Source organism: Oryzias latipes, chromosome 21 (assembly GCF_002234675.1).
Source record: "Oryzias latipes chromosome 21, ASM223467v1".
Lineage (NCBI taxonomy): Eukaryota > Metazoa > Chordata > Actinopteri > Beloniformes > Adrianichthyidae > Oryzias > Oryzias latipes.
In genome coordinates this window covers 11,811,687-11,837,969 of record NC_019879.2, presented here as the reverse complement: position 1 = coordinate 11,837,969, position 26,283 = coordinate 11,811,687, and the positions used below count along the sequence as shown (strand labels likewise).

At 41.1% G+C, this 26,283-nt stretch overlaps 1 protein-coding gene across 2 annotated transcripts in view; it reads left to right on the top strand.

Moving 5' to 3' along the window:
- The first annotated feature begins 2,662 nt into the window (after positions 1-2,662).
- ccdc80 (coiled-coil domain containing 80) overlaps positions 2,663-26,283 on the top strand; it is a 29,500-nt gene continuing 5,879 nt past the window's right edge. The window contains exons 1-9 of one of the 2 annotated variants that reach the window (XM_023950565.1): positions 2,667-2,939; positions 3,782-3,931; positions 4,018-4,215; positions 5,321-5,811; positions 7,165-7,512; positions 9,284-9,440; positions 14,206-14,342; positions 17,981-18,132; positions 21,213-21,316. In XM_023950565.1, coding sequence (XP_023806333.1) covers positions 3,805-3,931; positions 4,018-4,215; positions 5,321-5,811; positions 7,165-7,512; positions 9,284-9,440; positions 14,206-14,342; positions 17,981-18,132; positions 21,213-21,316 — 1,714 coding nt within the window. In that variant the 5' untranslated portion in view covers positions 2,667-2,939; positions 3,782-3,804. Of the gene's footprint in view, positions 3,932-4,017; positions 4,216-5,320; positions 5,812-7,164; positions 7,513-9,283; positions 9,441-14,205; positions 14,343-17,980; positions 18,133-21,212; positions 21,317-26,283 lie in introns of both variants that reach the window. The other variant, XM_023950564.1, reaches the window with a different exon arrangement.

Genomic DNA, 26,283 nt, shown 5'->3' with positions numbered 1-26,283 from the left:
AAGACCGTGTAAACATCAAATAGACATTTTCAAAAATACAAAAAAAGGGAAAACAGAATATGTTATTTTTTCAGATGTGATCAGAGAAAAGTCTTACATGTTTACAGGCTTACCTTACATGTACCAAATATGTTTAAAAATGAAGCGTTTGAGGCAATAACATCATAACTAGCACATCATCGATCTCTTTACTCTCTCGCCTGATAGCTTACAGCACCTCACACACCCAACCTGACATCAGCGGTGCAAAAAAACAGCGAGCAATATTGGAGCTATTCAGTCGTACAGTTTTGAGACAAATTTCAGCTCAGGTCAGGAAAATGAAGACGTACATGGATCTCGTCATTTACAAGTGGATGCATCAGAATGGAGAAGAGCAGGAAGCTTGTGCCTTGCTGTTTTAGTGTCTACATCCCTTTTTTCCAACAGCATTTTTTGTCTGCTCCTGATTCACAATGATTTGAATGAATAACAAATCACAAACACAGTTTTAAGCTTTTTTTTTTAGAGAGACTGTCTCTAAAATGTGACATCAGGTTTATTGTTTATATTCTAAAATAATATTTTTGGTGATTGTTGTTTTAGTTTTTGAGGTTTGATAAGACATTTGTGATGTAACAAGTCTTCATTTTGTCTCCACTTCCTGTTCTTGTCTTGGCCTGATGTTCAAACCTAAAACGAGTCCACTTCGATTAATCGTCTATTAATTACTTTGTGCATATTCATCTGTCTCACCTATAGCACCTGTAGCAGTCTGCCTTGTGCTGTGTCTGGCCATTACTCAGATCTTGTAAGATTGATGCTCCAAACATGAATGCAGCGTTTAGGTGTCAGTGTCAGAGGATGGTAAAGAAGACATCCATCCTGTCTTTAAAAAAGTGCAGTCTGGAATACGTGATGTAATGCCATAATTTTCATTGTATTCCTCAAAAACTTTAGATGGGGGGGGGGGGGGGGTCAACTCCATAAGGGGCAGCATTTGCAGCATGTTTTAAAATGATATTTTTTTCCAAAAAACCTGTAATCCCGTTTTCTTGTGTAATGTTTCAGGGGATGATCACGCTTGTCTGTTTTCTCAATGCTATAATTATGGGCTGTTTTTTGTTCTATAAAAGAGGTTCCAGGGATTTTTCCATGTGTCTGCCTTTATCTCCTCTTGCTGTTTCAGCTATTAAAAATTATGTTTTATAACAGACATCTGTACCGTAGTTTTTGTCTGTTTCTTACCACTGGAAAAACTGATTGCTTTCTTCTGTTCTTCAACAGAATAGTCAGTCTTTGTCCATCTGCTAGGTGTTCTCTTACTAACTGTCTTCATTTATTTTACAACAGAACAGATGTTCTGGTGTTTTTTTTTTTTTTTTGGGGGGGGGGGTTGCTTTTAAATGTTTGGAAATGGCTTTTTCCTTAAAGAACAGCTACAGTTGTGATTTTTCAGTCACATCATCTGTGAAGAGGATGCTTTGACATCTGGTCTACACAGATGTCAGACATGTGGGACAAACACTTGGTCACATGAAAGTCATTATATGCACATACAAAGCTTATTTTTTCTTTTCCAGGCTCAATTGAACAAAATATTCCCTGCTTTTATATGAGCCTGGTACTGTATGTAAAAAATAAGGGTATCCAAGAGGTGATCTTAAATAGTGGAGTTATTTGACCCTATGTTTGTTCCAAGTCATTAAAACACCAAGGTTTCTTTTCCAGGTAGAAAATATCAGGAAAAAATGCGTTAGTGTCGTTGACTGAATATGAGAACTGGACTAAGTGAGTGTGAAGTCGCCCATAGAAAATGACTTACTTTCAAGTTGAATGAAATGAAACTAATTTTTTCACCATATGAAGACCACCATGTGGAAACTAGACATTGTCACTTAGTAGTAATTGGTCTGACTCATTGTTTCTATGGCAACCAATCAGGAGTGAGAATTTTGGAGGTCCACACTCCATTCTCCAAGTTTCCCTGTGTTTAAAATCCGTTCAAGTAAAAACTTCAATGTCACTGATTCATCACTGAGTCAAATCCCACATGAAACTACAAGAAAAGTATTTCGTTTTTTGTGAAGCCAAGTTTAAAATTGATCTGTAATCCCTCAATCCACCCCAGATGTCTGCTTAAAGGCTGCGGTAACACTTTTCTTACTTGTATATGGTATACTTTTTTTCTTCTTATGGTTGTCATTTTTTTTTTTTTTTTGTAATTTCTGAGGCAGAAACAGGCTTCTTTTGTTGCAGGCTAATATAACAAGCAATACGCTACAATATTCACACAGCAGCGGCTGAGGTCACTCTATCCAGCAACCTAAGATTAAATGCCGCCCGGGTGGACAGCGGAGGTGGAAACTGGGGACAAACCCTGTTGAGGCCCACTTTTAAACCGTATGGGGCCCAATTGGCCTTGCTGGCTGGACTGTGCGGGTACCTGAATACACACTAATAACATATATTTTTTTATGTTTCTGAAGTTACATTTCTTTATGGATTTCTTTTCCTGCAGAAGACAAATGAAAATAATAGCATGGTTCAATTAAATCACCCCTATCTAAACATGGGGGGGGGGGGGGGGGGTATATGTAGGGGGTTTGCCCCGGCTATCATTTAACTTTAAAACGCCACTGCTTTTATTGGAGATGTGGAGGGAAGGAAGGACAGAAATTGATCATTTTCAGTGTTGCAGTGGACTGGCCGGATGGCGGTCCAGACTCAGGCCTGACGAGCGAGGCGTCGCCAACAGGAGTGCGGAGGCTGAGGTTTGGGTGGACTTTTCTGGGAAATCCTCCAAAACTCACATTTGCCAGGGTAACCCGCGAGGAGACGACGCCGCGTTTCCTGTGCACTCCCAGCGAAGGTTCCAGCAGGCGCGTCAACGCTCCTTTGGAAGAGAAAATATCTGAGGATTAAAGCAAACGAATGCAAACAACCAGCGGCTGCTGGCGGTATGACTTTTTAAAAACTTTTCTGTTTGTTTAAAAAAAAAAGTCCCGATGCGTCCAGGAAAGGAAGCTTCGTGGAATAAAGCTGGATGTGACTCCTTACGCGCAAAGAACTTCTTCTCCTCGGGATTTATGTCTGATCGAAGCAATCCTTTTCAATTTGGATGTTTGGTTTACTAAACGGCATCAGTAGATTATTATGAGGCGACTCTGCGCACAGGATGTCCTCATCTGTAATTAATTGAAACCATATTTTGTGAAGACGCGGCCCGACTACTGAAGCCTCGCTGCCGGATCTGCAGCAAAAAGGTTGTCTTGCTCTGTTTGGTCTCTTTCCAAAATGCGGGAGTTTGTTCTTATTTCAGCCCTGATTTGTCTGCTAACTTGGACCCAAGCAGACAGACAGGCCGCCCTAAAGCCGCACCGACACGCTCGGATGGGACGTGTCCAACCGGGCGCAGCGAACACGGAGCGCGTCGTGGGGCGTTTGCGCCCTGGGTTTGGATCTGCCCTCTCTATCCACGGCTCCAGCAGGGAGGTGAATGTTCAGGCTGATGAGGGGGCTTTGCCTGCGATTAAGAAGGGGGCTTTTCAGGGCAGAGGCGGGGGCTCTGTCGCCAGGAGATCGGGCTTGCCTCGCCAGTCGGACATGCTCCAAGATGAAGGCGCTCAGGGGTCCAGAGCGCGCGGCGGACGGATGCCCAGCGGCTCCGGTTCACCTAATCTGCTCGCCAGCTTCGCGGGGAAGAACAGAGTCCTCGTCATCTCTGCGCCTCATGAATCAGACGGTTACTACAGATTGATGATGTCTCTTCTCAAGTCAGATGTCTACTGCGATCTTGCAGAGAGACACGTGCACCAGATCGTGATGTTTCATCAAGAGGGAGAGATGGGAGGAAAGGTGAGAAGAATCAGCCCTCTGGGGAAAATATTTGAGGAGCCTCTGGACACGGTGCTCATCCCCAGACTCATGAGCTTCCTCAAACTAGAGAAGGGTGAGTATATGAGGCAAACCTCAGACATGGATGGAGGCAGACGTGTTTCCATCCACATTAACAGCTTGTGGTAAATTGACCCGCAGGGAAGTTTGGGATGGTGCTTCTGAAGAAAACCCTGCAGGTGGAGGAGAAGTACCCCTACCCTGTGAGACTGGAAGCCATGTATGAGGTCATTGATCAGTCACCCATGAGGAAAATTGAGAAGCTTCGCCAGAAAGGTTTCCTCCAGAAGTGTAAGGCAGCAGGTGTGGAGGGTCAGGTGGAGGAGCGAGCACTGACAGGTGAGGCTCACCTTTAAGGTTAGCTTTGGGTTCATTTAAAACTGGGAAAACAGTCAAATGGCATCCTAATGCAAGAATACCAAACACTCACCAAATTCTGTGGTACTATTAAGAAACCTTAAAAAAAACTGTCACATACTTTAGTGAGGAGGTGGATTCTGTTTATTAAATGACATTTAGTGGATCAAAGGAACTCACCAGAGTTCTTTGTTGTCCTCTATTTTTTTTATCATAGACAAAGAAAGCACGGCATGATTTCTCTAAGAGGTTTGGTTTTCTTCTTAGAGCGCAGAATGTCAGAGCAACAAAATGAAGGTGTAAATGTTATCAATATTTCCAGAAGACAACCTCGCATCTTCGTGTGAATGCAACCTAAGAAAGAAAAATCAACAATATCCACCTTAAAGTCAAAGAATTGTATGAAGACATCAAAAACACACAATCATAGACTGTTCCTGCTCTGAAGTAAATCTTTAAAAACCTGTTTTATTGTTACCCTCAGAAAACGGATTCTCAAGCTTTACTTCTTGGTTGAACTAAACATTGGCAGTTTTTTGTTAGTTTTATTATGTGTATAGATAGGATCATGCCTAAATTTGATTTGTTCTGCTGCAATAATGGGCAACTTAAAATGTTAATCTGTACATAGTATAGACTTCAGAACCTCTGTGGATTTTTGGGTCTTTGCTTTTTTTTCTCCCAATAAATAAATACTAAAGATGCTGATGCTCCTGCTCTTATAGGAAGGTTACCAATATTTAGTAGACATTTTTGGTGGGTCATTTTTCTGGATAAAACTCAATGCGGTATTATTCATTTGTTTATTGTTATTTAATAAAAAGGTTGTGATTTTTCTATTTATTTAGTACAGTATTGGAAGGAATTTTGTCAATCCTTGGTTCAACCTTTTACAAGTGTATGCAATACGCTGAAATGCTAAATGATCAGTGCCAAACACTGCATTTTATTGTCAAGTAGAAGAATGAAGGTTTGTAGTTTGATCAATTTGATTCTGTAGCATCAATACAAACAGAAAAGAAAGAATTTTATAGTTTGAATGTCTCGTGATTTAGAGGATAATCATACTGTATGATCTGACCCCCAGAAAGTTCATCCACAACTGCCACCAGCACACCTACAACCATAACTCAATCGACAACTACTACAACCAAGGCCACAACTACAACCAAGGCCACAACTACAACCAAGGCCACAACCACCACCAAGGCCACAACCACCACCAAGGCCACAACCACAACCAAGGCCACAACTACAACCAAACCCACAACTACAACCAGAGCAACAACAACCACCAAAGCCACCACTACTAGAAGAACCACAACCACAAAAAAACCCACTACCACAGTCACTCAAAGACCCACCAGGCCACAAACCACAGCAGTGTGGCCCCCAGTCCCAAGAACCTCAGCAAACCCACACTACTACAATCCTCGAGACGGATATTTGGCTAAGACCACTCCATCTGGAGACAACAGCATTGACAAGGACAGAAAGGATCCACACAACCAGAAGCCAGTTTCGGAGACACACAAACCCTTTAAGATTAAACCATCGAAGAAGAACACAGGAGAGAAGGTGACACACTATACTGGACACATTTCAGTGGATTTCTAGTTTATTTAGAGATCTTGAACCTGACATGATACCTGGTCCATAAAACTCTGTGGTGATCAGTTGATTTAGTGTAAATCTTATTTGCTAGGAATAATTTGGAGATATGAATGTCTGCTATGCACAGAAAGTAGTTTATACTGTGACAATATAAATATAAATATATTATAAATATTTTTAGATTACCATGGCTGCAGTTTTAAGGGAAAAAGCCACGCCCTCCTGTTATGTTAATTTATAAGACATTTTGTTTCACACTTGCATTTATTTATTCATCAACGATTTTTCTGAAACAAACAGTGAAGGGAAATTACTGTTGAAAGTCAGAGGAAAATGGTAGCTGTTGAATATTTGGATGTTTTTCAGGGTTGATTGTATGAACATTTGCTAAAGCAAAACTGCATGACGTGATTCAAAAAGTGTCAACTTTAGACCAAGATATGACACACAATTTTTTAAAACTTAAATTAAGTGTCTACTAATAATCTTTAGTTCTTGTTGTTGTGGGATGTATCTGGTTAGGCCTTGAGATCACCTTGATTAGACAAATGTGAAGGGTACAGGTGTAAGAGTTTCGCAAAATTTGAAGTCTTTCAAGCAAATGTTTTTTCTCCTAAAGGCTGTGTCACACAGCCTCTACATACATTTTTTGTGCATTGTCCACATAGGAAATTTTGGTCTTTCATGATACATCCCTGATATACGTAATTAGTATGTGTTTCTTGCGTTTGTCATTTGTTAATGTGCGCAGATGTCCGTCGAGGGTTTCCGTCCACAGGTCTTTACGTAAATTCAGTTTTGAGGAGTTCAAACCTCTTGGTCTGTTAAGAATTATGTATATTACACAATTATTACGTAAGTCTTACACAATTATGCGTGATTTTTGCAAGATGCATTTGCAAATTTCTGGATTTCCATGTCCGTTCCACGTATGTTTAACAGACATTTCATGCATGTACCACCGATGTATAACTTTAATATACAGCGCCCATATCACATTATAATTACACAATTGACGCACCAATCACTCATAAATTGCATTTAAACAGCGCAATAATCACGAATGGTTCATGTTCTACGTTAATTTGCATCTTCTTAGCATGGTCTATCCATACTTCCGTGGTTTTAATGTGGTTCATTTGTGATACATCTTTGAAAATTTCACGTAAAGCCAACAACTTTTCTCACTTTTCCACGTTTATTCACATATGACCAATTTTCATTGGTGCAATACGTGCAAAATGTACGTAGTTGCTGTGTGACACGGTCTTTAGCAAGTAAGGCTATTGGCAAAACACCATCATTCTTTGGTTACAGATCCTGATTAAAAAGTATGAGGACAAGCTAGAGCCCAGCAAGCCAACATTCAGTTACCCGGAGGAGACAGAAACCCTCACTGATGCACCTCCAACCAAAAAGGCCAAGGGCAGGCACGATAAACATGAAAAGAAGAAGAAGAAAAACAAGGCTGCCAAGAAATCTGAGAAAACAGGAGGCAAAGCTGGGAAGGAGGGAAAAATTGGAGGAAAGAAAAATGGAAAGAAGTTGGCAAAACACCCAAACAGAGAGGACTACCCAAAGCCCACAAAGAGACCAACGCTTCCTCCAAAGGGTTCTCTCCTGGACTCCTTCCTGGACTACTTTGGTAACAGAAGGCGACTTCTGGTAAGCATGACGTTATCTTCACATTTGGGGGAAAGTTTCTAGAAGGACATATTAGCAGTCCAGTTATTAAAGACCCACTCTGATCATCTTTTGATCTATTTTCAAAGCATTTCTTTTTTTTTTTTCAATCATGATTAAGCTGTTTTTAGCCAAAAAAACAAACTGTTTTCTATGACATAGCAGAGCAGCAGTAGTTCATTAGAAAACTCACTTTTGAGTTGTAGACGGGTCTCCGAACGAGGGGCAACCCCCACCCCCACTCCGTGTTGTTGAGACCTGGGAGCCGGGAAGAGAGCTTGTGGCTCGCCCATTGTATTTTCTACGCCACAAATGAGCTCTTTTTCAAACGGCATTCTTCATCTGCTCTTGATTCACAACAATTTGGATAAAGAATTGCTCAGAAATGCTTTCATCAAACTGAATCTTGAAGGAGGAAGAAGAGTGCATTCAAAGTGTTGGCAAAGAAAAGAAAAGAAAAGCCACCAGTGCAGGATAAATGCATACATGTACCTATTTTAGTAATATTTTTACTAATCTAATATAAATGTAATTTGTGATGTCCTTTATTGATGTTATATTATATAGATTATTTCTGAATGTCGTGTTGCTGCCACAGATAAATGAAATTTCCCCATTGTGGGATTAATAAAGTCATCTATCTATCTATCTATTAGCATATATAAAATATAATATTAAATACTAATTTAAACCAGCTACACAATAATCTTATTTGTTACACACAAAACTATTCCTTGATTCATATTTTTTAAACCAGAGACTGGATGTCAGAGCAGCATATTTTGTTGTGCTGTTTCATTTACTTCTGAATTTAATTTTTTAATCATCCTTTCTGTATGTCCTTCACAAAAATTGAACCCTGTTAACTAAAGGATTCATTTTTTCATGTACAAAATTATTAAACCTATTCATTTATTATACCCTACACTTCTAATAGAAATGAAGTGTACATTATTAACATATCTGGTACGTTGTAAGCCTCTATACTCACTACTCATTTTTTCAAGTTATTGGCTTATATTTGATCTTAAACGTCAACAGGAATTAAACAGTTATTTATTTCCATCTCATTGAAAGCATGTAAATTGGTGGTGGTGTTTCTGTCTTGATGATTTCAACATGAAGATGCAGAAATGTGATTTTTCTGTCTTTTCAGCAGCTTCCTGTCCAGCTTGTGATGTCCTCTGTAGAAAAAGCCTCACTTACATCTGAACTGTTCCGTTGACTTTTTCAAACACTTTTATCGCAATAAGACGTAAGAAAAAAGGTTTTGCAGGTGTTTTTTGCAGTTGAAAAATATAACATTTTTAGATTGATCGAAACAAATAAAAAACGTTTGCTTTGTTCTAGCAAAATGTATTTCTGTATTTTAATGGTTTGCAATAAGTTAAACAACTAAATGGGCCAAACAGTGGTCTGTAAGTTTGGGACTTTTTTTGTTAAAGTTATTTATTGGGTAAAGACTGAGAAGCACCCCTGTACACTAGTAGGAGACAGTTATTTACTATCAGCTCTGTAACATCTGCCTAAAATGTATTCCCCTCCTTCCTCCTGCCAATGGACAGACTGCACAGTTGAGTGCTGACAGACTATGTGTCTCTGTTTTGCAACTCGTGCCGATTCTTATCACGTCTCTGTTATGAAAAGGCCACTCAGTCAAAAAGGTCCTAATATCTGACTGCAGCAAGTCATATCTGTTCTGCATGTTTTGTCCTATACTTGACCCTCTGACCTCCACGCCTTCCTCATGCAGCTGATCACATCCCCTTCTGAAGAGAACAACATATATGTCCAGCAAAGAGACGAGTATCTGGAGTCGGTGTGTGAGATGGCCATCAGAAAACTCTCGATCATCACCATCTTTGGCACAATGAGCAACTCCACCATGAAGATCGACCATTATCAGATAGGTAAGTGCTTTTGTTTCTCAGCATGGACTGATTGATCATTTTTTTAAATGAGATTGTCAGCTTCATTCAAAGCTCTTACTTACTTCGACAGACAAAGCATTAAGACCTCCCTCCGACAAAAATCATATTTTTTTTGAGTTTTTGACATGTACTTGTGGTATTTTTCCTATGTAATGAAATATAATAAAAATCATTTTATTTTAGCATTTCTGAGTATTTCTCCTTTTAAATCGCTGTCAATCAAACTGTTGCAAAGACGCTCAGTTTGAATTAATGAGCCATTGTGATGTCGCAACGGCCCGAGAGCGCATTGCACGAGCTTCCCATTCTGCTCGTCCAGCGTGGACAAGTTCACGAACAGAAACAACCGCATTCAGGAACTATTTGGTGGTTTAACCCGAACCATAAACTGAAATCCTAAACTTAACCCCTTATCTGGGTCCATGTGACCAAGAATAAAGTGCTGAACTAGCTGTACGTATTTCGAGAAAGGGGGGATTAAGGGCGGGGCTACTCAGCTCAGCACCAACAGGCACGCCCATGTAGAGGAAACAGATGCTTCAGATAGACATGAAATATGGCTTTTTAAGACATTTAGGTTGTTTACACATGTCCACCATCAGAAAAATGCCACAAGAACATGTTAAAAACACAATTTTCATCAGAGTGGGTCTCTAATGATGAGCAAACCCACTTTGTGCTTTTCATTCAACATGAACATAATAGTTTATGCAAAAGTTGAGTTCCTAGTCCTGATTCTCTGTGGGTTTAGGATGTGTGTTTCTGTCTGAATATATCATGGTTTGGCAACATAAATCCATCTGTAAAACCTTGTATTACAGTTAGGTTAATGCTATTCTAAGGGTTGGGGCTCAACAAGTATGAGTCATGGTCAACGTTGAGGCTAGTGAGTTCTATGAGGTGATGGAAACATGGCATGAGGTTGTGAACATGTCCAGTGTACACACAACTGGTTCTTTTGGTGTTTCCCCTCCTCTCTGCAGGTCACTGTGACTTCATAGTTGGTCAACATCAAGTGGAACAGATTTTTTTTCCGAGTGTGTCAATTTTTGCTCAGTGTTTGTGAGCAAACCACCAAATGTCTGTTGTGCTACGTGTGTTAATCCACCCTTCCTTCCCCACATGATAATTAAAGGCTTTTGGTCTGGTGCACTTAATGGCAAAGTTCTGCACTTTTATGTTGAAAGTCTCAGAAACCGCTCAACCACAGATGTTCAAAGAGTTGCTTCATGGGGTTTGTGCCTAATTTACATGAAAAAGGAAACTCTTCTGCTTCTCAAAACATGATCCACTTTAGGATTCTGGCTCCTCACACCACTTTGTCCCTTCTGACTTCCTGTTCATTGATTGTGAAAAAGTCTTTCACCTGTGTAGGACACCATATGCTTTTCAATCACAGGCTATGTCTAAATTCCTTCAAAACTTCCTACAACTTCATATATATATAATGCAGATAAATCTTGTGCCCAGGATTTCAATGCAACTCAGACTCATGTTCTCCACCTTTTTATTAAACTCCAAATAAGTATGTCGTGACCCATTTTCCAAAGTAAAAACCTAATAAATATGAACATTTTACAAAGACTATTTATCCCTTGTGCTATCCAAGGCACTTTAACGTTGGGAGTTGGGTCATCTAAACCCCACAAGACAGTGCTCTGAACCTTTTTTCTTCTAAGATTTGTGATCTTCACTGGTGTCCATGGATAACATGAAATCCTCTTCACCTTTATCCACCTTTGTCATAGGAGAACACGTCACGTAAGGGTGGGGTCATCTGGACCCCATAGGATAGCACAAGGGTTGAGATTCCACTTTGTTCTGATGATGATTTATTTATGATGATTTGTTCGTGGATGATTTATAAAAAATAAATGTACTATGATTTTTTTTTTTTTTTCAAATGACAAATCGTTCAAACGCAATGCATTGTGGTCTATCCTTGACAATCTGGTTAGCATCAATGCACATTGGGTTTTCGCAGAGACTTCTGGGAAATTTCTAGTGCACTGAATTTTGGAATTCTAGATTCGGACTCCCTGACAAAATGGCGAACACATTTAAAGTACATTAAGTAGTGAATGTTGATGGAATTTAGACACAACAGTCTACCATGTTCCTTTCAGGTATGTTTCCTTTCAGGTATTCTGCTTGGCCCACCCGTTATCCAGTGTCAAGTTCTTAACATTTTGACCAGGTTTCAGAGTGGAACATGTTTTTAGGACCTGGATTACATTTGGATTGCTCTCTTGGAACTCCTTGTGGATCGAACTGTACCCCTTTGGTTTGTTGGATCTATGATGTTTACTTGGTTCCTTCTGTCAAACCCTCACCTGCTTTTATTTGGTAATTATTCACAGCTGTCTTCACTTGAGACAGTCATCCTCAGTGTATTATAGTGTCTGGTTTCAGATGTGGTGGCGTGGGACCCAGAATTGCAGGAGACCGGGCTTATGGCAGAAATTGAAAACTTTTTTTTAAGAAATAACGAAAATGTGCAACATGCACTAGGGAGAGCAAAAAGGAAAAGCAATACAGGTGAATCAGCGCGTGCCAAAAGCGAAACCTAACAGCTCTGCGTCTGTGTAAGATGGAGTTTGGTTCCCCGCGAGCCTCACCGCTCTTACGTTGCTATGAGAATGATCAGTAGTGAAACCCTAATGACCAAAATGTTGTCAAAAAGAAGAAAAGGTTGAAGTAGAGTGCTGAGCTTTCCACGAAAAACAGACAATATTATTTAGTCACGTACCTGAATGCAAAACCTGCGTGCTTGGTATGTCATCAACAGGTCGCAGTGCTAAAAGAATATAACATTCAGCACCATTAACCCTTGTGCTATCTTAGATGACCCCACCCTTACACTGACGTGTTCTCCCTACCATGACAAAGGTGGATAAAGGTGGAAAGATTTCATGTTATCCATGGACACCAGTGAAGATCACAAATCATTGAAGAAAAAAGGTTCAGCGCACTGTCTAGTGGGTCTAGATGACCCAACTCCCAATGTTAAAGTGCCTAGGATAGCACAAGGGCTAAGAGACTCACCATAAAGAAAAGTTTCACCATTTGAAGGGGCAGTTAAGAAAAGAGAAGATTTACCAACTATTAGCTGGACTGAAAAAAACCACTGTCTGCTTTTACTGCCGCCGTGACGTCAGTGATGGAGCAGTGACAGACACCTTATTGCAAACAAGTTGGTGCAAACATCAACATAATTTTCAGATGGTGATCTTATGGAAAAATGCTGAAGGCTGCAGAAGTCCTGTTATCCAAAAAGCAGTGGACCTTTGATAACAGAAGTCTGTCAGGGATTGCAGATCCAACATCTCTTAGGAGACTTGGGCAGCTAAATGAAGGAATCCAGTCATGCATTCAATTTTAGGTCGCTAGTGATGAAAGCACCGACATCACAGATTTATACAACTGTTCACATTTGTTAGAGGTGCTGAAGAGACCTGTCACAGCGGAGTTTCTTGAGTTGGTTCCAATGATGGACACAACAACAGTTGATGACATAGTCAGCTCTCTAGTTACTGTGCTGGACAATGTGACCAGACGGTCATGTGATGTCAGTCTGGTCACTGATGGCGCCCCATCAAAGGTCAGGAAGAAGGCAGGTGTTTCCACAAAATTCAGGCAACAAACCAATAAAAGATTCTTGGACATTTCATTGTGTTTTGTAAACTTGAATGACAGTAAATATGTTTCTGCACAGGATCTGAATCCTGATATTGATGGCTAGGTGAAGTTTCAGGAGAGAAAGGGAGGTTAACTCCAAATTCTTATTATGTTCACAAATGTTTGCAAGTTTAAATTAGTTTCATTTTTCATTGATTTGCACATTTACACTTTAGGCAGCGTGTTTCATTTTTTTGCATTGCCTCCTCTTGAGTTTACTATCGGGATTGCTTCAGTTTCAGATGTAAAATATTCAGTCTGTACAAAATTGAATAAACATTTTTTAAGTGTAATGCATTTTATTTGAGATCCACTGGCCTCTGTGAATGAATGTTTAATATAAATGATTAGGCTATATGTTGATTGAGGCATTTTTTCCAACTGAGAAAAAAAACAAAACAAACACAAAACTGTTATTTTGCTTTTATGTTACCAGCCGGCCCACTTAAGAGCAGACGGGTTGAATGTGGTCCCCAAACCAAAATGCGTTTGACACTCCTGATTTAGTCCAAATCATACTGGTAGCACTATGTTGTAATAATTGTATTTTAATAATGATCTATGTGCCCCCCGATGCCATTGTCATTGAAGAGTAGTCCACTATATTGACAAAACATTATGGGGGGGATGAAGATAAAGAGGAACAGCTTCCTCTAAAAAGAGCCAGACTCACTAAGTGTGAACATATGCAGCTGGGACTGGCTGGGGTCAAAGAGGACATGACAGAGACAAACATAAATCACTGGAACTGCTGTAATAAAAAAAGAAAAACAACAGTAACTCTGTAAATGTTATACATATAGACAAGACAGAGCAGTGAAAAAAGGCTCTGCAGTGAAGAACGTAATTTTAAAAAAAACTTTGGGGCTTCGTAGAATAACAATAGCTTATGGTTCTAGAGGCATAAAGAAGAGCATCCAGAAATGTTCTTGAATCTCAATACTAGTTTTGACGTTATGAAAGAAAATTCAAAGAATTTCTGTACATTTAACAGCTTTAGGTTTATAAATGTCATTTCAAATGTGAGTGACAGTTGTATTTAACCATCTGTCTATCTGCATTTCAGAAAACGACAAGCCGATGAAAGGTCTCCGTCAGGAGGATCTGGTAAACCAGGACCTAATAACAGAGCTAAGGAAAGAGTATGGAATGACATATGATGAATTCTACATGGTTCTCACTGATACTGATATGAGAGTTCAGGTATGTGTCCCCGATAAAATGACTGTTTGGTTCTTTGTGGGTTTTTTTTAAAATCTAACGTATGACTGAGCGCTCCCTTGTCTGCTCTAATCAGTTTGCTCTCTGGCAGCAGGAGATTGTTTCCATTTTCCTGATAGCCATGAGTTTCATGGATGACTCTTCTCCAAAAATTCATAATTTATCAAACACCAGTAGCCTATTCCCTTAGTATTTTCTCTATTTAGTTAAAATCCCAAGTTGCTGCATGGTGGAACAGTGGTTAACACTTTTGCCCCACAGCGACAAGTTCGTTGTTCAAATCCCAGCCGGGTCCTTTCTGTGAGCAGTTTGCATGTTATCCTGGTGCATGTCTGGGTTTCCTCTGGGCACTCCAGCTTTTCCCACAGCACAAAAACATGCTTCAAAGGTTAATTGGTGACTCTAAAATTCCCCTGAGTGTGACTGTGAGTGTGTGGCCCCGCGACAGACAGCTGACCTGTTCATGGTGCTCCCTGCCTTTGCCCAACAGTAGCCGGGTCGGCTCCAGCAACGCCGAAAGTGATTCCAATGGAAAAACCTCAAATTCACACAGGACTTTACACAACTTTGTGTAAAGTTGTGTGTGCAGACAGGAAGTACATAAAGGAAGAACACACTTGCAATGACAACATCACATAGTGCATCTGTTTTGCTGCAAACAGAAGAGAATTTTTTCCTGGGTAATGTGGTCCTTGAGTTAATGCAGCAACAGAATTTTTGTTATTCAGGAAAGGAAACTTCGATTAAGATTTTAAACTTTTGTTCAGCTACAGAGGTCTAGAAATTCAGTTTTTATGTTTAGGTTTTTATGACAAAAAATATTTCTAAGTAAAGTCCTAACAAATGTACATATGTTTTACTTTCATAGATAAATAAAAATCTAAACCACAAAAAGTCTTTCTAAATGAGACCCTCAAACTAAAAATGATTTTTTAACCTCATTGACACTTTCTTGACACTAATTTTAATTTCATTTTAATTATAATTTATCTTTATATTATAACTTTTTTTCAGTTATGTTTTTGCTTTTGAGTAGATGCTAAATTAATGTGATTTATGGAGCATAATTGGTTTGTTGCATATTTTCATTAAAAGCCAAGGGGTAAACATGTTTGACACAAAATGAGTTCATAAAAAGGTCACAGATAAAAGGAATCATCGTTATAGCTTTGTTTTTCTTCATTTCCAGTGACACATTTGGTCTAAGCATAGACAACAAATAAATCCATGCCAGTTCCATCTCCAATTTTGAAAACTGGGCTTTACATCAACTATTCTAAACTAAGCCTGTTCAGTCTGAGCTCTTTAGTCATTGCAGTTTCTCTGGAAAATGACGGAGAAGTTGGTTAGGAGACTTACCACCAGGAAAGGGGCCAGCTGCCATGAACATGTCAGTCTTGAGAAACAATCCTGTCATTTCACATCTGTTTACAGATTCCACAAATCAGTATTTATCCTTTTGCATTGCACAAACTTCCACAGTCATTTAGACTAAAATTCCCATGTTGTGCAATATCTTGCAGTAATTTAAAACAATATTTCTACATTTCACACTGCAAAGGCTTTGAAAAACTTCCATGCTAAACAAAAGACATGCTTGAAGATTGTCCAAAAGCTCCATTAGGTCAGGATTTGTTTAAAATAGACCTTTATAAAGCAGATTTTGTGGTCAGACAAGTCCAACTTGACATTCTTTGTTGTGAGAGAAACATGTGCTCCCAACACAAGACTTTTAGCAGAACAATGTCAAACCACACACACCAGCTGTTAAAACAGCATGGCTTTGTCCCACAAAGGTCCAGAGGCGGAGATGACCTCCATGCAGTCCAGATCTTTCACTTACAGAGTCATAACACCTCTTTTTATTTCCATTTGTTTTAGGTCTGAATCTTTTGAATAAAGTGACATTTATTCACTTTATTCTAAATTTGAGCATTTACTATAGAAGTGGTCGATACCAATGTTGGTGAACTTTGTATGAAATAAAGGGGCTATAGAGAGAAGAACAACAACTACTTTTAAATATAAAAGCCGTCCACCAGAAGCCGACTCTGTCAAGGGGACAACTTTCTGTAACTGGCTAAGTTACAGAAGTTCTGGCTTAAGTCTAAATGATAAAAAATAGAACACAAAAAAATGGGAACCTTTGTTAAAATACAAAAAGGCAGAAAAAGTAAGCAACTGTAATAAAGATAAATATATTTATTTTATTTTCGTTTAATTTTGGCTCAATAATATTCTATGCTTTATGATTATTGTCTTTTAACTGGGTCTACATTTTATTTTCTCTGCAGGACTATGTGCAGAGGTCAATCAGCTGGCTGCTTTGGGTTACAGCTGGGATCTGTAACCTTTAACACTAAAAAATCCACTTGTTCCAGTTCCTTACAGACCAAAACCGCCCAGAAAACTACATGTTATGTTTTTGAGGCCATTTAGCTATTCTTTTACAAAATTAAACTTTTAAATGTTTACAATAATTGAATTATAACAGTGGTAAATTTCTCTACATATAATAATTGAAACTTACAAGCACATACAAGTTTCTTTCAAAGGAAAAGTTGTGCTGTGTAAATGAAGGTCCTCCTGCAGTAGCAGATTTACTTGAACTGAAAATGCAAGAAAGTCAAACATGACATTTTCTATCATAACTTTGGTTTTACTATCCAATATAAACGTTGACGTTGGTGTGGAATCCATGTTTTTCTTTATATATACAAGTAAATTTAGTTCTATACTTTGAGAACTTTGCTTCTGAACAGCAACTAGACACTGTTGTGCAGCAGTTGATCAGAACATGTGTTTTTGCTCAGTTATGACATTTTAAACCTTAAAACATCAATTACAAAACTTAATTAACCTAAACAAATGAACTACAATCCATTATTAATTCAAATTGTTTGGATTTTGTCTTCAAAGCCAAAGAGCCACAATGGAGGATAAAAGAGTCACGTATGGCTTCGGGGGCCTCAGGTTGCAGAAGACCCCTGGGTTAGATTCATTGTAGTGGCCAGTGATCGTCTTCTGCAGAGTCTGGAGTGTGGGTTGTGTGTTTAAGAAAAAAAAAAAAGATGAGATTGCAGTTAAAAACAGACATTTTTAAAGTTAGCACGACCCAAAAAACCAGTGACAATGTAAGGCTTGTGACTGGCAAACATATGGATTTCAGCTTCTGAGAAATGATGCAGAGAATTTTTGGCTAAGACCCCGCCACATTTCTAAACACGTTTCAGACTTAATTGCTCTATTTCCTCATCATGTTTTTAATTTCGAAAGTTCTGAAAATCTTGGACTGTCTTCATTAGATTTTTCCACAGACATGCTGACTCAGTAACTAAATGAAAAAGACTTTAAACCTCTGTCCTTGAGAGCCACTATCTTGCTTCTTGACCAACCACCGCTGTCGTTGCAGCTTCTTTTGAACGTAATACACCTAATGCACGTTTCTGCAAGTAGAGCAGAAATGTCAGAAAAACCAGAAGGAAAGGGGTTGACAAAGTCTGCGTTTGATGTTGTTCCTCTTTGGTTTTCACACATTTAAAACCTTCATTTTAGAGAGTGTTAAGACAAAGTGATATAATTTTTATGGCTGTTTTTATTTTTTATTTTTATTTTACCAGCAATCCTACGTGGTCCCAATCGCAATGAAGGCTATTTTTGACTACATTGATACCTTCTCCTCCCGCATCAGTGAAATGGAACAGCAGAAGAAAGATGGAGTGGTTTGTAAAAAGGAGGACAAGCCCAGATCTCTGGAGAACTTCCTCTCCAGGTGAGGTTATCTGCAAAGATTCTGAATTTGTTGCACCGAGCAAAAAAGGATAAATGCCGTGAAGCAGGTTAAAAGTTTTATTAACACAGAGGCACCATCATTTACAGTTTAACAGTCTGATGCCATACCGATAACACCACAGCAAACAATCAATGCCCACCAATAAAAAATGTCAAACATGCAGGATAAGTGTGATGCACAGCAAACTCGGTCAGATACACCACCAACATGGAAATAATGTCCACGAGTGTGAATTGAGGGAAGTAACTTTAACAAAAATGACCAAGAGAAGTACGCCGCTCCTCCACTTGATTAATCAATCACGACAAACAAAACCCAAAAACATAAACTTGAACAGGACAGCAGGGCACAGTACTCCAACACTGGTGCGTTGCAAAACCTCATACCCAGTCCAGAAAACCCCCGGTAAAACAGGATCTACCTCTGCCGTGATCCTGTCATAAAATTAAAATAAAAACATCAACCACTGCTTAACCCTTGTGCTATCCTATGGGGTCCAGATGACCCGATCCTTACATTGACGTGTTCTCCCTACCATGACAAAGGTGGATAAAGGTGAAGAGGATTTCATGTAATCCCTGGAAACCAGTGAGGTTCACAAATCATTGAAGAAAAAAGGTTTAGAGCACTGTCTAGTGGGTCTAGATGACCCAATTCCCAATGTTAAAGTGCCTAGGATAGCACAAGGGTTACAACATCAGCCACAGGTAAGGATAAAAACATTATTACCTTTCTAGCACCATGGCAACCACACATAAACTTCCTTTTATACCCTCTGCACCGTGGCACAGCGACACCCTCAGATGCCTCCCATTACAAATTAACGATGGCTAATAGTAAGAGTAAACATTAATTCAATTATATTTATACAGCCCAATATTACAACAATCGTCGTCTAAATGGGCTAGATGCTGGTAATCGTATAAGAATTGTACATGAAATCATAACGAAGAAGTCATAAGATTCAGTAGGTAATGATTAAACTAAACTAAACACACAAAGTTAAACTGGGCGTCCTTGCCCTTAGACCCTCCTTTTCAGTTAAGTAAAACTCTTTACCGAGACAAACAGCAGACAAACTGTAACTGTCGTCGATTCACAAACTATAATAAACTAAAAAAGAAAACAAGGAAGCACCCCCACAAAAGAGCCAGGTTACCCTGAGCTGACATCATGGACATGAACACAAATGACGTTCAGGACCTCATTCCCAACCGCAGAGCACAGGAAGCTAAGCTCTCCTTATATGTGTTAAACATCCAGTATGGCTGTAAACTATGGAGCAGAAGGGGCGAAAAAGCTGCATGCTGCGAGCTGCATGCGGCTCGAAAGCCGCGTGCCTTTGCGTCTCATCGTATTTTCTATATATTGTTCATTTCATAGTTTTTACGCTTGTAAACCACACTCAAATCCATCAGAGGGTATTAAATAATAAATAATAATAAAAGCAATTTCGAAGTGTGTTTGTTTTGATGCTGTTCCCGACACATACGTGATCGCCAATCATTTGCGCAGGTTACGCCCAAAAACGGAAAAAACAACTAAACATATGATGTGCGTGCAGACTGTTACTCTCATGGTCAAAATGGCGAAATTCAGAGTATAAAGATAAACGCAGGATGTTTCTGGAAGAATGGGAAGATTCTTACTTTTTTACTGAACAGAATGGCGTCACTATATTTATTATTGTGAGCTTTTGGAAGCAGTAAAATAGTTCATGGCAGAAAAGAACAAAACGTATCCCGGGAAAAATTAAAAACTCTTCCTAATCTGACACAAATTGTCTCCTTTATTAACAAGTTGAAGATTTTCAAAGTGCACATTCAAAACGGCAATCTGTCCCACTCTCCTTCTTTGCGGAGCTCACAGCAGAAGGCAGCAATCCAAATTAATAAAGCGCAGAACGTGACGCTGCTTGTGCAACTGGACGGAAACTTTACTTTGCGGTTTGAGGACCTGCAGCAGAAACGACCACAGATCACTTTTCGAATCGATCCTTTAATGCAGAGAGTGACTGCCTGAGATCCCCGCTTGTCACTGATGAGGCAGCGAGCGAACTGGAGATGATTGAGCTGAAATCTCTTTTGAAAGAAGGCCCTGTTACGTTTTGGAGAACGGAGAAATACCCGTGTGTAAAAGAGCTGCTCTCAATCTGATGTCAATGTTCTCCTCAATTTATGTCTGCCAGTCCATGTTTATTACCTTGAAACACGTGAAATCAAGGTATCGCTCCGTTCTGACCAACATTGGATAGCACAAGGGTTGACCCTTGTGCTATCTTAGATGACCCACCCTTACATTGACGTGTTCTCCCTACCATGACAAAGGTGGATAAAGGTGGAAAGATTTCGTGTAATCCATGGACACCAGTGAAGATCACAAATCATTGAAGAAAAAAGGTTCAGAGCACTGTCTAGTGGGTCTAGATGACCCAACTCCCAATGTTAAAGTGCCTAGGATAGCACAAGGGTTAACAGAGCACAGAGGTGACATTCCATGATGACAAGATTCCATGGTGACAGGGGATCAGAAAGCTAGGGCTTTTGCCTTTGACTGTGTATGTAGTGGTCCCACATCAAACCTTCTATTTAAAAAAAAAAAAAGTCTTATGGTGAATCTAGACTTTGAGATAAACTTGTCTGTCCTTACAAAGTATTACAGTAAGTAGGTAGCATACTGTATGGTCACCGTTAGTAGAAATGAGCCCGATTTTTCCCCTGTCTGATAGAAAATAAAGTTAAATGAATCCTCTGCAGTTTCTCAAAACCGAATCAATGTTGTCACTTTTTTAAAGAAGTATCAAAAGCAGACAGGCCATTTTTGGTTTCTATGGAGACAGTGCAAAGTACAGATTACAGAGGTTGTTTTGAAGCATAATTTTGGGTTGTCCCCATTTGGCAGTAATTGCATGGGAGAATGTTGAGTACGAACTAGCAGTTTCCACTTGCATTTATTTTCAATCATGTACCAAAGAGGTATTTAAATTCAAGCTGTGATATATATATATATATATATATATATATATATATATATATATATATATATTTTTGTAATTGCAGGTTTCGATGGAGACGCCGCTTGTTTATCATCTCTGCCCCAAACGACGAGGATTGGTCCTATCAGCAGCAACTTTATGGTTTAAACAGTCAGGCTTGTAATTTGGGTGAGTCATCTGAACCAACTAGTCCCTTCAGAAAACTGTAACTGATCTGTTAGTTTACTACTGCGTTGACAGATGCAAACATCTCAATAGAGTTCAATGCAATGAAGCTATAGACAGATTACAGACGTTACTAGTGCAGCTTTATAAAGTATTACTGTGACAGAAATAAGTTGAGAGGTATGATTTATTTAATCTTATTAGCTGCAATAAACTATCTATTCATTTTTATTATTTATCTGAGACTTTGTTAAAGGGGAAACAGTCAAAACTGACATTCGTTTCTCAGACCATCCAGGGGAATTTTAAAGTGTTTTTTGATGTAAAGTATCGACATTTTTGTTCCTCTTTCAGCTGATCCCGTCAGGGGTCGCCACAGCTAATCAGTTTTCACTTGTTCGCACTGGTGGTTTGGCAGAAAGTTTTTACACCGGATGCCCTTCCTGACACAATCCTTTATTTTCATGGCTCAGGGATGCCCAGATAGGCACCAGCGTGAAGGGTCTTGCCTAAGGACCCACGCTGGAATTAGGTCATTGCACAGCCTGGGAAGCAAACCCAGATTTCCTTCATACAGTCCTACACCCACTCAAATGAGCTATCCAGCTGCTAATGTCAAATATAGAAACAATTTCTCCGTTTAATCCTGGGTCTAAGCACAACCAGAGTTCATACTTAAGGTGCACCGGAGTTTATATCTCAATTCAAGGATTTTTAAGTAAGGTAAGGTGACTCAATTTTATTTGAGTTAGTTAGATTTACAAATTTCAGGCTAAAATGCACCAACAACAATAAAATAAACCATGCACATTTTTTTGAACTACTGCAGTTGCTGCATTGAGATAATTCTATGCTGTCCGGGTGTCTTTTTTGAGAGGACATAATGTGAACCTCTGTCAAACATAATGAACTATTTTTTATTTTGAAAAAGAAATCTTATGTTTATGTTTTATGCAAAAATAGGTGATTTTTTATTTATTATACTAGTAACAATAGAATAAATTCAATTCATTGATCTAAATGGCCCTTGCAGACCCCGGGACCAGATGTTACTTAAGCAGATACAAATGTTAACGATTTCATTCTGACTAATGTCCCAGGGATTCTGGCTTTGAGGTTTTGACATTTATTTCTGAAACACAATATAAAGGAGACTTCCAAACTAGATTTTTTTTAATCATTCTGCTCAATTATTAAGAAAAGAAGGTTGAGACACTGAAAATAAATAGAAGTAGAAAGGGGTACAGGGTGATACAGAGTAGGGTAAAGGTAGAGCCAGGAAAACTAGCTGAAAAGAAAGACTTGGTGATGAGTTAAGATCAACTGCATCTCACAAAGGAGGAACTACATTTGAACATATATATATACACAGGACCTTAGTCTGCTGGAATTAGACAGAATGTGACGAGGAACCAAGGAGGAACCCAGGTGCAGGAAAGACACACAAACTAAATAACTCGAAAGGGCTTTTAATGCCAAGAGCAAAGCTAGAGAAACCAGTAAACCACAACGCTGCGACAATGACAGAGAGTACAGAGCAACTTAAGAAGGGCACAAATCAGGAGCACATGAGAACCAGCTGTGAACACCTGAGAGCAGGGAGGGGAGGAGGGACCTCCAGGAGGAGTGCAGCTGAGCAGCAGGAGGCTTTCCTTGACAGAGCCCCCGTCCCTAAGTCCGGCTACCAGACGGACCCCGACGAGGCTGATCTGGATGGAGGCGATGGAAGCGAGCGATCATCGTGGGGTCGCAGATGTGGCGTGCAGGCACCCACTGGCAATCTGCCGGACCGTAGCCCTTCCAGTCGATCAGATACTGGATGCCACGACCTACCCTCCTGGAGGCGAGGATCTCCCGGACAGTGTAGACCGGGCCACCGCCTACCATCCGTGGAGCAGGAGGGGGGAGTGGGATCCGGCTGCAGGGGAGAGTTCCGAACAGGTCTTAGCTTACTAACGTGGAACACCGGATGCACCTTCATGGAGCGAGGCAGGTCCAGTCTCACGGCCACAGGGTTGATGATACGAGAGATGGTAAAAGGGCCGATGAATCTGGGCTGCATCTTCCTGGAACCACCCTTCAGCGGGATATCCGACGTGGACAGCCACACCTTGTCTCCCACCCTGTAGTCTGGAGCAGAAATCCGTCGCCGGTTAGCCACCATAGCGAGACGTTCCTGGTTCCGTAGGAGCTCCAGCCGGAACCTGCTCCAGGTGCGACGACATCGTCTCACAAACGCAGCTGGCCCCGAGGAGGTCGCCAATTGCTCCTGGTGTGGGAACAAGGGAGGCTGAAAGCCATAGGCAGCCTGAAAGGGAGAGTACCCAGTAGAGTTGACCAGGGAGTTATGGGCGTACTCAATCCATGGGAGCTGTGAAGACCAGGTCTTGGGGTTCTTTCCACACATGGCTCGCAGCGATGTCTCCAGATCCTGATTATACCTCTCTACCTGGCCGTTAGTCTGAGGATGGAAACCAGAACTCAGACTGACCTTGATCCCGAGGAGGTTGCAAAACTCCTTCCAGAAGGCTGCAATGAATTGCGGGCCCCGGTCCGACGTGATGCTCAGAGGAAGGCCATGAAGGCGAAACAAGTGGTGTGAAACCAGGGTGGCTAGTTCTTTGGCTGAAGGAAGTCTCTGCAGGGGTATGGCATGGGCTAACTTAGAAAAACGGTCAATGATAGTGAGGATAACCGCTTTACCTCGAGAAACTGGTAATCCGGTGATGAAGTCCATAGCAACATGGGACCAAGGTCTAGACGGCACAGGTAGAGGGTGGAGTAGCCCGGCAGGGGGAGTCCTGGGGGTCTTGACACTAGCACAAACACGACAGGCTGACACAAAAGCACGTATGTCAGAAGACATCGAGGGCCACCAGAACCGCTGGGCAATGAGGAAACCAGTCCTTGTAACCCCTGGATGACAGGCCAGTCTGGAAGAGTGCCCCTACTTCAACACCATGGTTCGAAGAGACGATGGCACAAAGAGTCGGCCCTCCGGGCAGCCGGCGGGGATAGTGGCAGGATCTGGAATGGAAGCCTGTACCTGTCGCTCCAGAGACCAGCGGGTGGCTCCGAGCACCATGCGGGAGGGGAGCACAGGCGTGTCTTCAGCAGGTCTCTCCTCCTCCTCCAGTTGGTACTGACGGGAGAGTGCGTCCGGTTTGGTATTCTTACTTCCCGGTCGATAGGAGAGGGTGAAATCGAACCTGTCGAAGAACAGAGTCCACCTAGCCTGGCGGGGAGAGAGGCGCTTGGCAGACCGGATGTACTCCAGATTCTTGTGGTCAGTCCAAACTAGAAACGGCTGCTCAGCTCCCTCCAGCCAGTGGCGCCACTCCTCCAGGGCCACTTTCACAGCTAGAAGTTCTCTGTTCCCTATATCGTAGTTTCTCTCCGCAGGAGTGAGCTTGCGGGAGAAATACGCGCAGGGATGTACTTTGTTATCGGACGCTCTCTGTGACAACACAGTCCCCACACCAGACTCAGATGCATCCACCTCCACAATGAATTGCTTGGAGGGATCAGGCTGAGTCAGTATAGGGGCCGTAGAGAAGCGTCTCTTCAGTTCACTAAAAGCCTTCTCAGCTTCTTCGTTCCAAACAAAACGCACCTTATCAGACGTAATCCTATGAAGGGGTGCAGCAACGCCACTGAAACCTCTGATAAAACGCCTGTAAAAATTGGCGAACCCCAAGAAGCGCTGAAGTTGCTTCTTACCAGAGGGAACCGGCCACTCCAGGACGGCCTGAACCTTAGAGTCGTCCATCTGGACCTGCCCAGGAGAGACCACATACCCCAAGAACCGAGTCCGCGTAGTGTGGAATTCGCATTTTTCGGCCTTGCAGTAGAGGTGGTTCTCTAGGAGGCGCTGGAGGACGGCTCTGACGTGCTGCACATGAGAATCCAGGTCAGGTGAAAAAACCAAAATATCATCCAGATAAACGAACACAAATTTGTTCAGCATGTCCTTCAGAACATCATTGATCAAAGATTGAAATACTGCAGGAGCATTTGTTAGTCCAAAAGGCATAACTAAATATTCAAAGTGTCCACTAGGAGTGTTAAACGCCGTCTTCCACTCATCACCCTCTCTCACCCGGACAAGGTGATATGCGTTCCTGAGGTCCAACCTAGAAAACATACGTGCCCCACTAAGCAGGTCAAATGCAGTGTGCAGTAGGGGTAAGGGGTAGGTGTTACGTACGGTGATCTTATTCAAACCCCTGTAGTCAATACAGGGTCGCAGACCCCCGTCTCGCTTCCCCACAAAGAAAAAACCCGCCCCAGCAGGCGAGGAAGAAGGTCGAATGAGCCCCGCCTGTAAACTCTCCCGCAGGTACGAGTCCATAGCCTCTCGTTCAGGCGGTGATAGGGGGTATATATGCCCCTTAGGGGGTTGGGTCCCCGGCAGAAGATCAATGGCACAGTCATAAGGGCGATGGGGGGGTAGAGATTTGGCCCGTACTTTACAAAACACAGAACTTAAATCGTGATAAACAGACGGAACCTTACAGAGATCTGGAGGGTCTGGGGACCGTTGAACTTCAACAGCTTTACGAACTGAGGCAGAGGAGAGGCAATTAAGCAAACAAAAGGGACTCCAAGACAAAAACCGCCCCGAAGCCCAGTCGATGTGAGTTTTGTGTCTGCTCAACCAGGGAAACCCTAAAATAACAGGAGGTTTAAGGGATTCAACAACATAAAATGACATGGTCTCGGAGAGGTTTCCAGAGATAGACACAGAAATATTAACAGTACGAACAGATACCTTGTGAATGAGGGACCCATTAATGGCATGAATGTCTAATGCTGGAGACAGAGGTTCAGTGGGGATTTTCAGTCTATCCACCACCTCCTGGGAGATCAGATCCCCATCAGACCCCGAGTCAATAAGAGTGTCAAATTCCGCCTGGGCTCCAGCATATGCCACCCAGACCTTGGTAGAAGGACGAGAAGGAGAGGAAAAA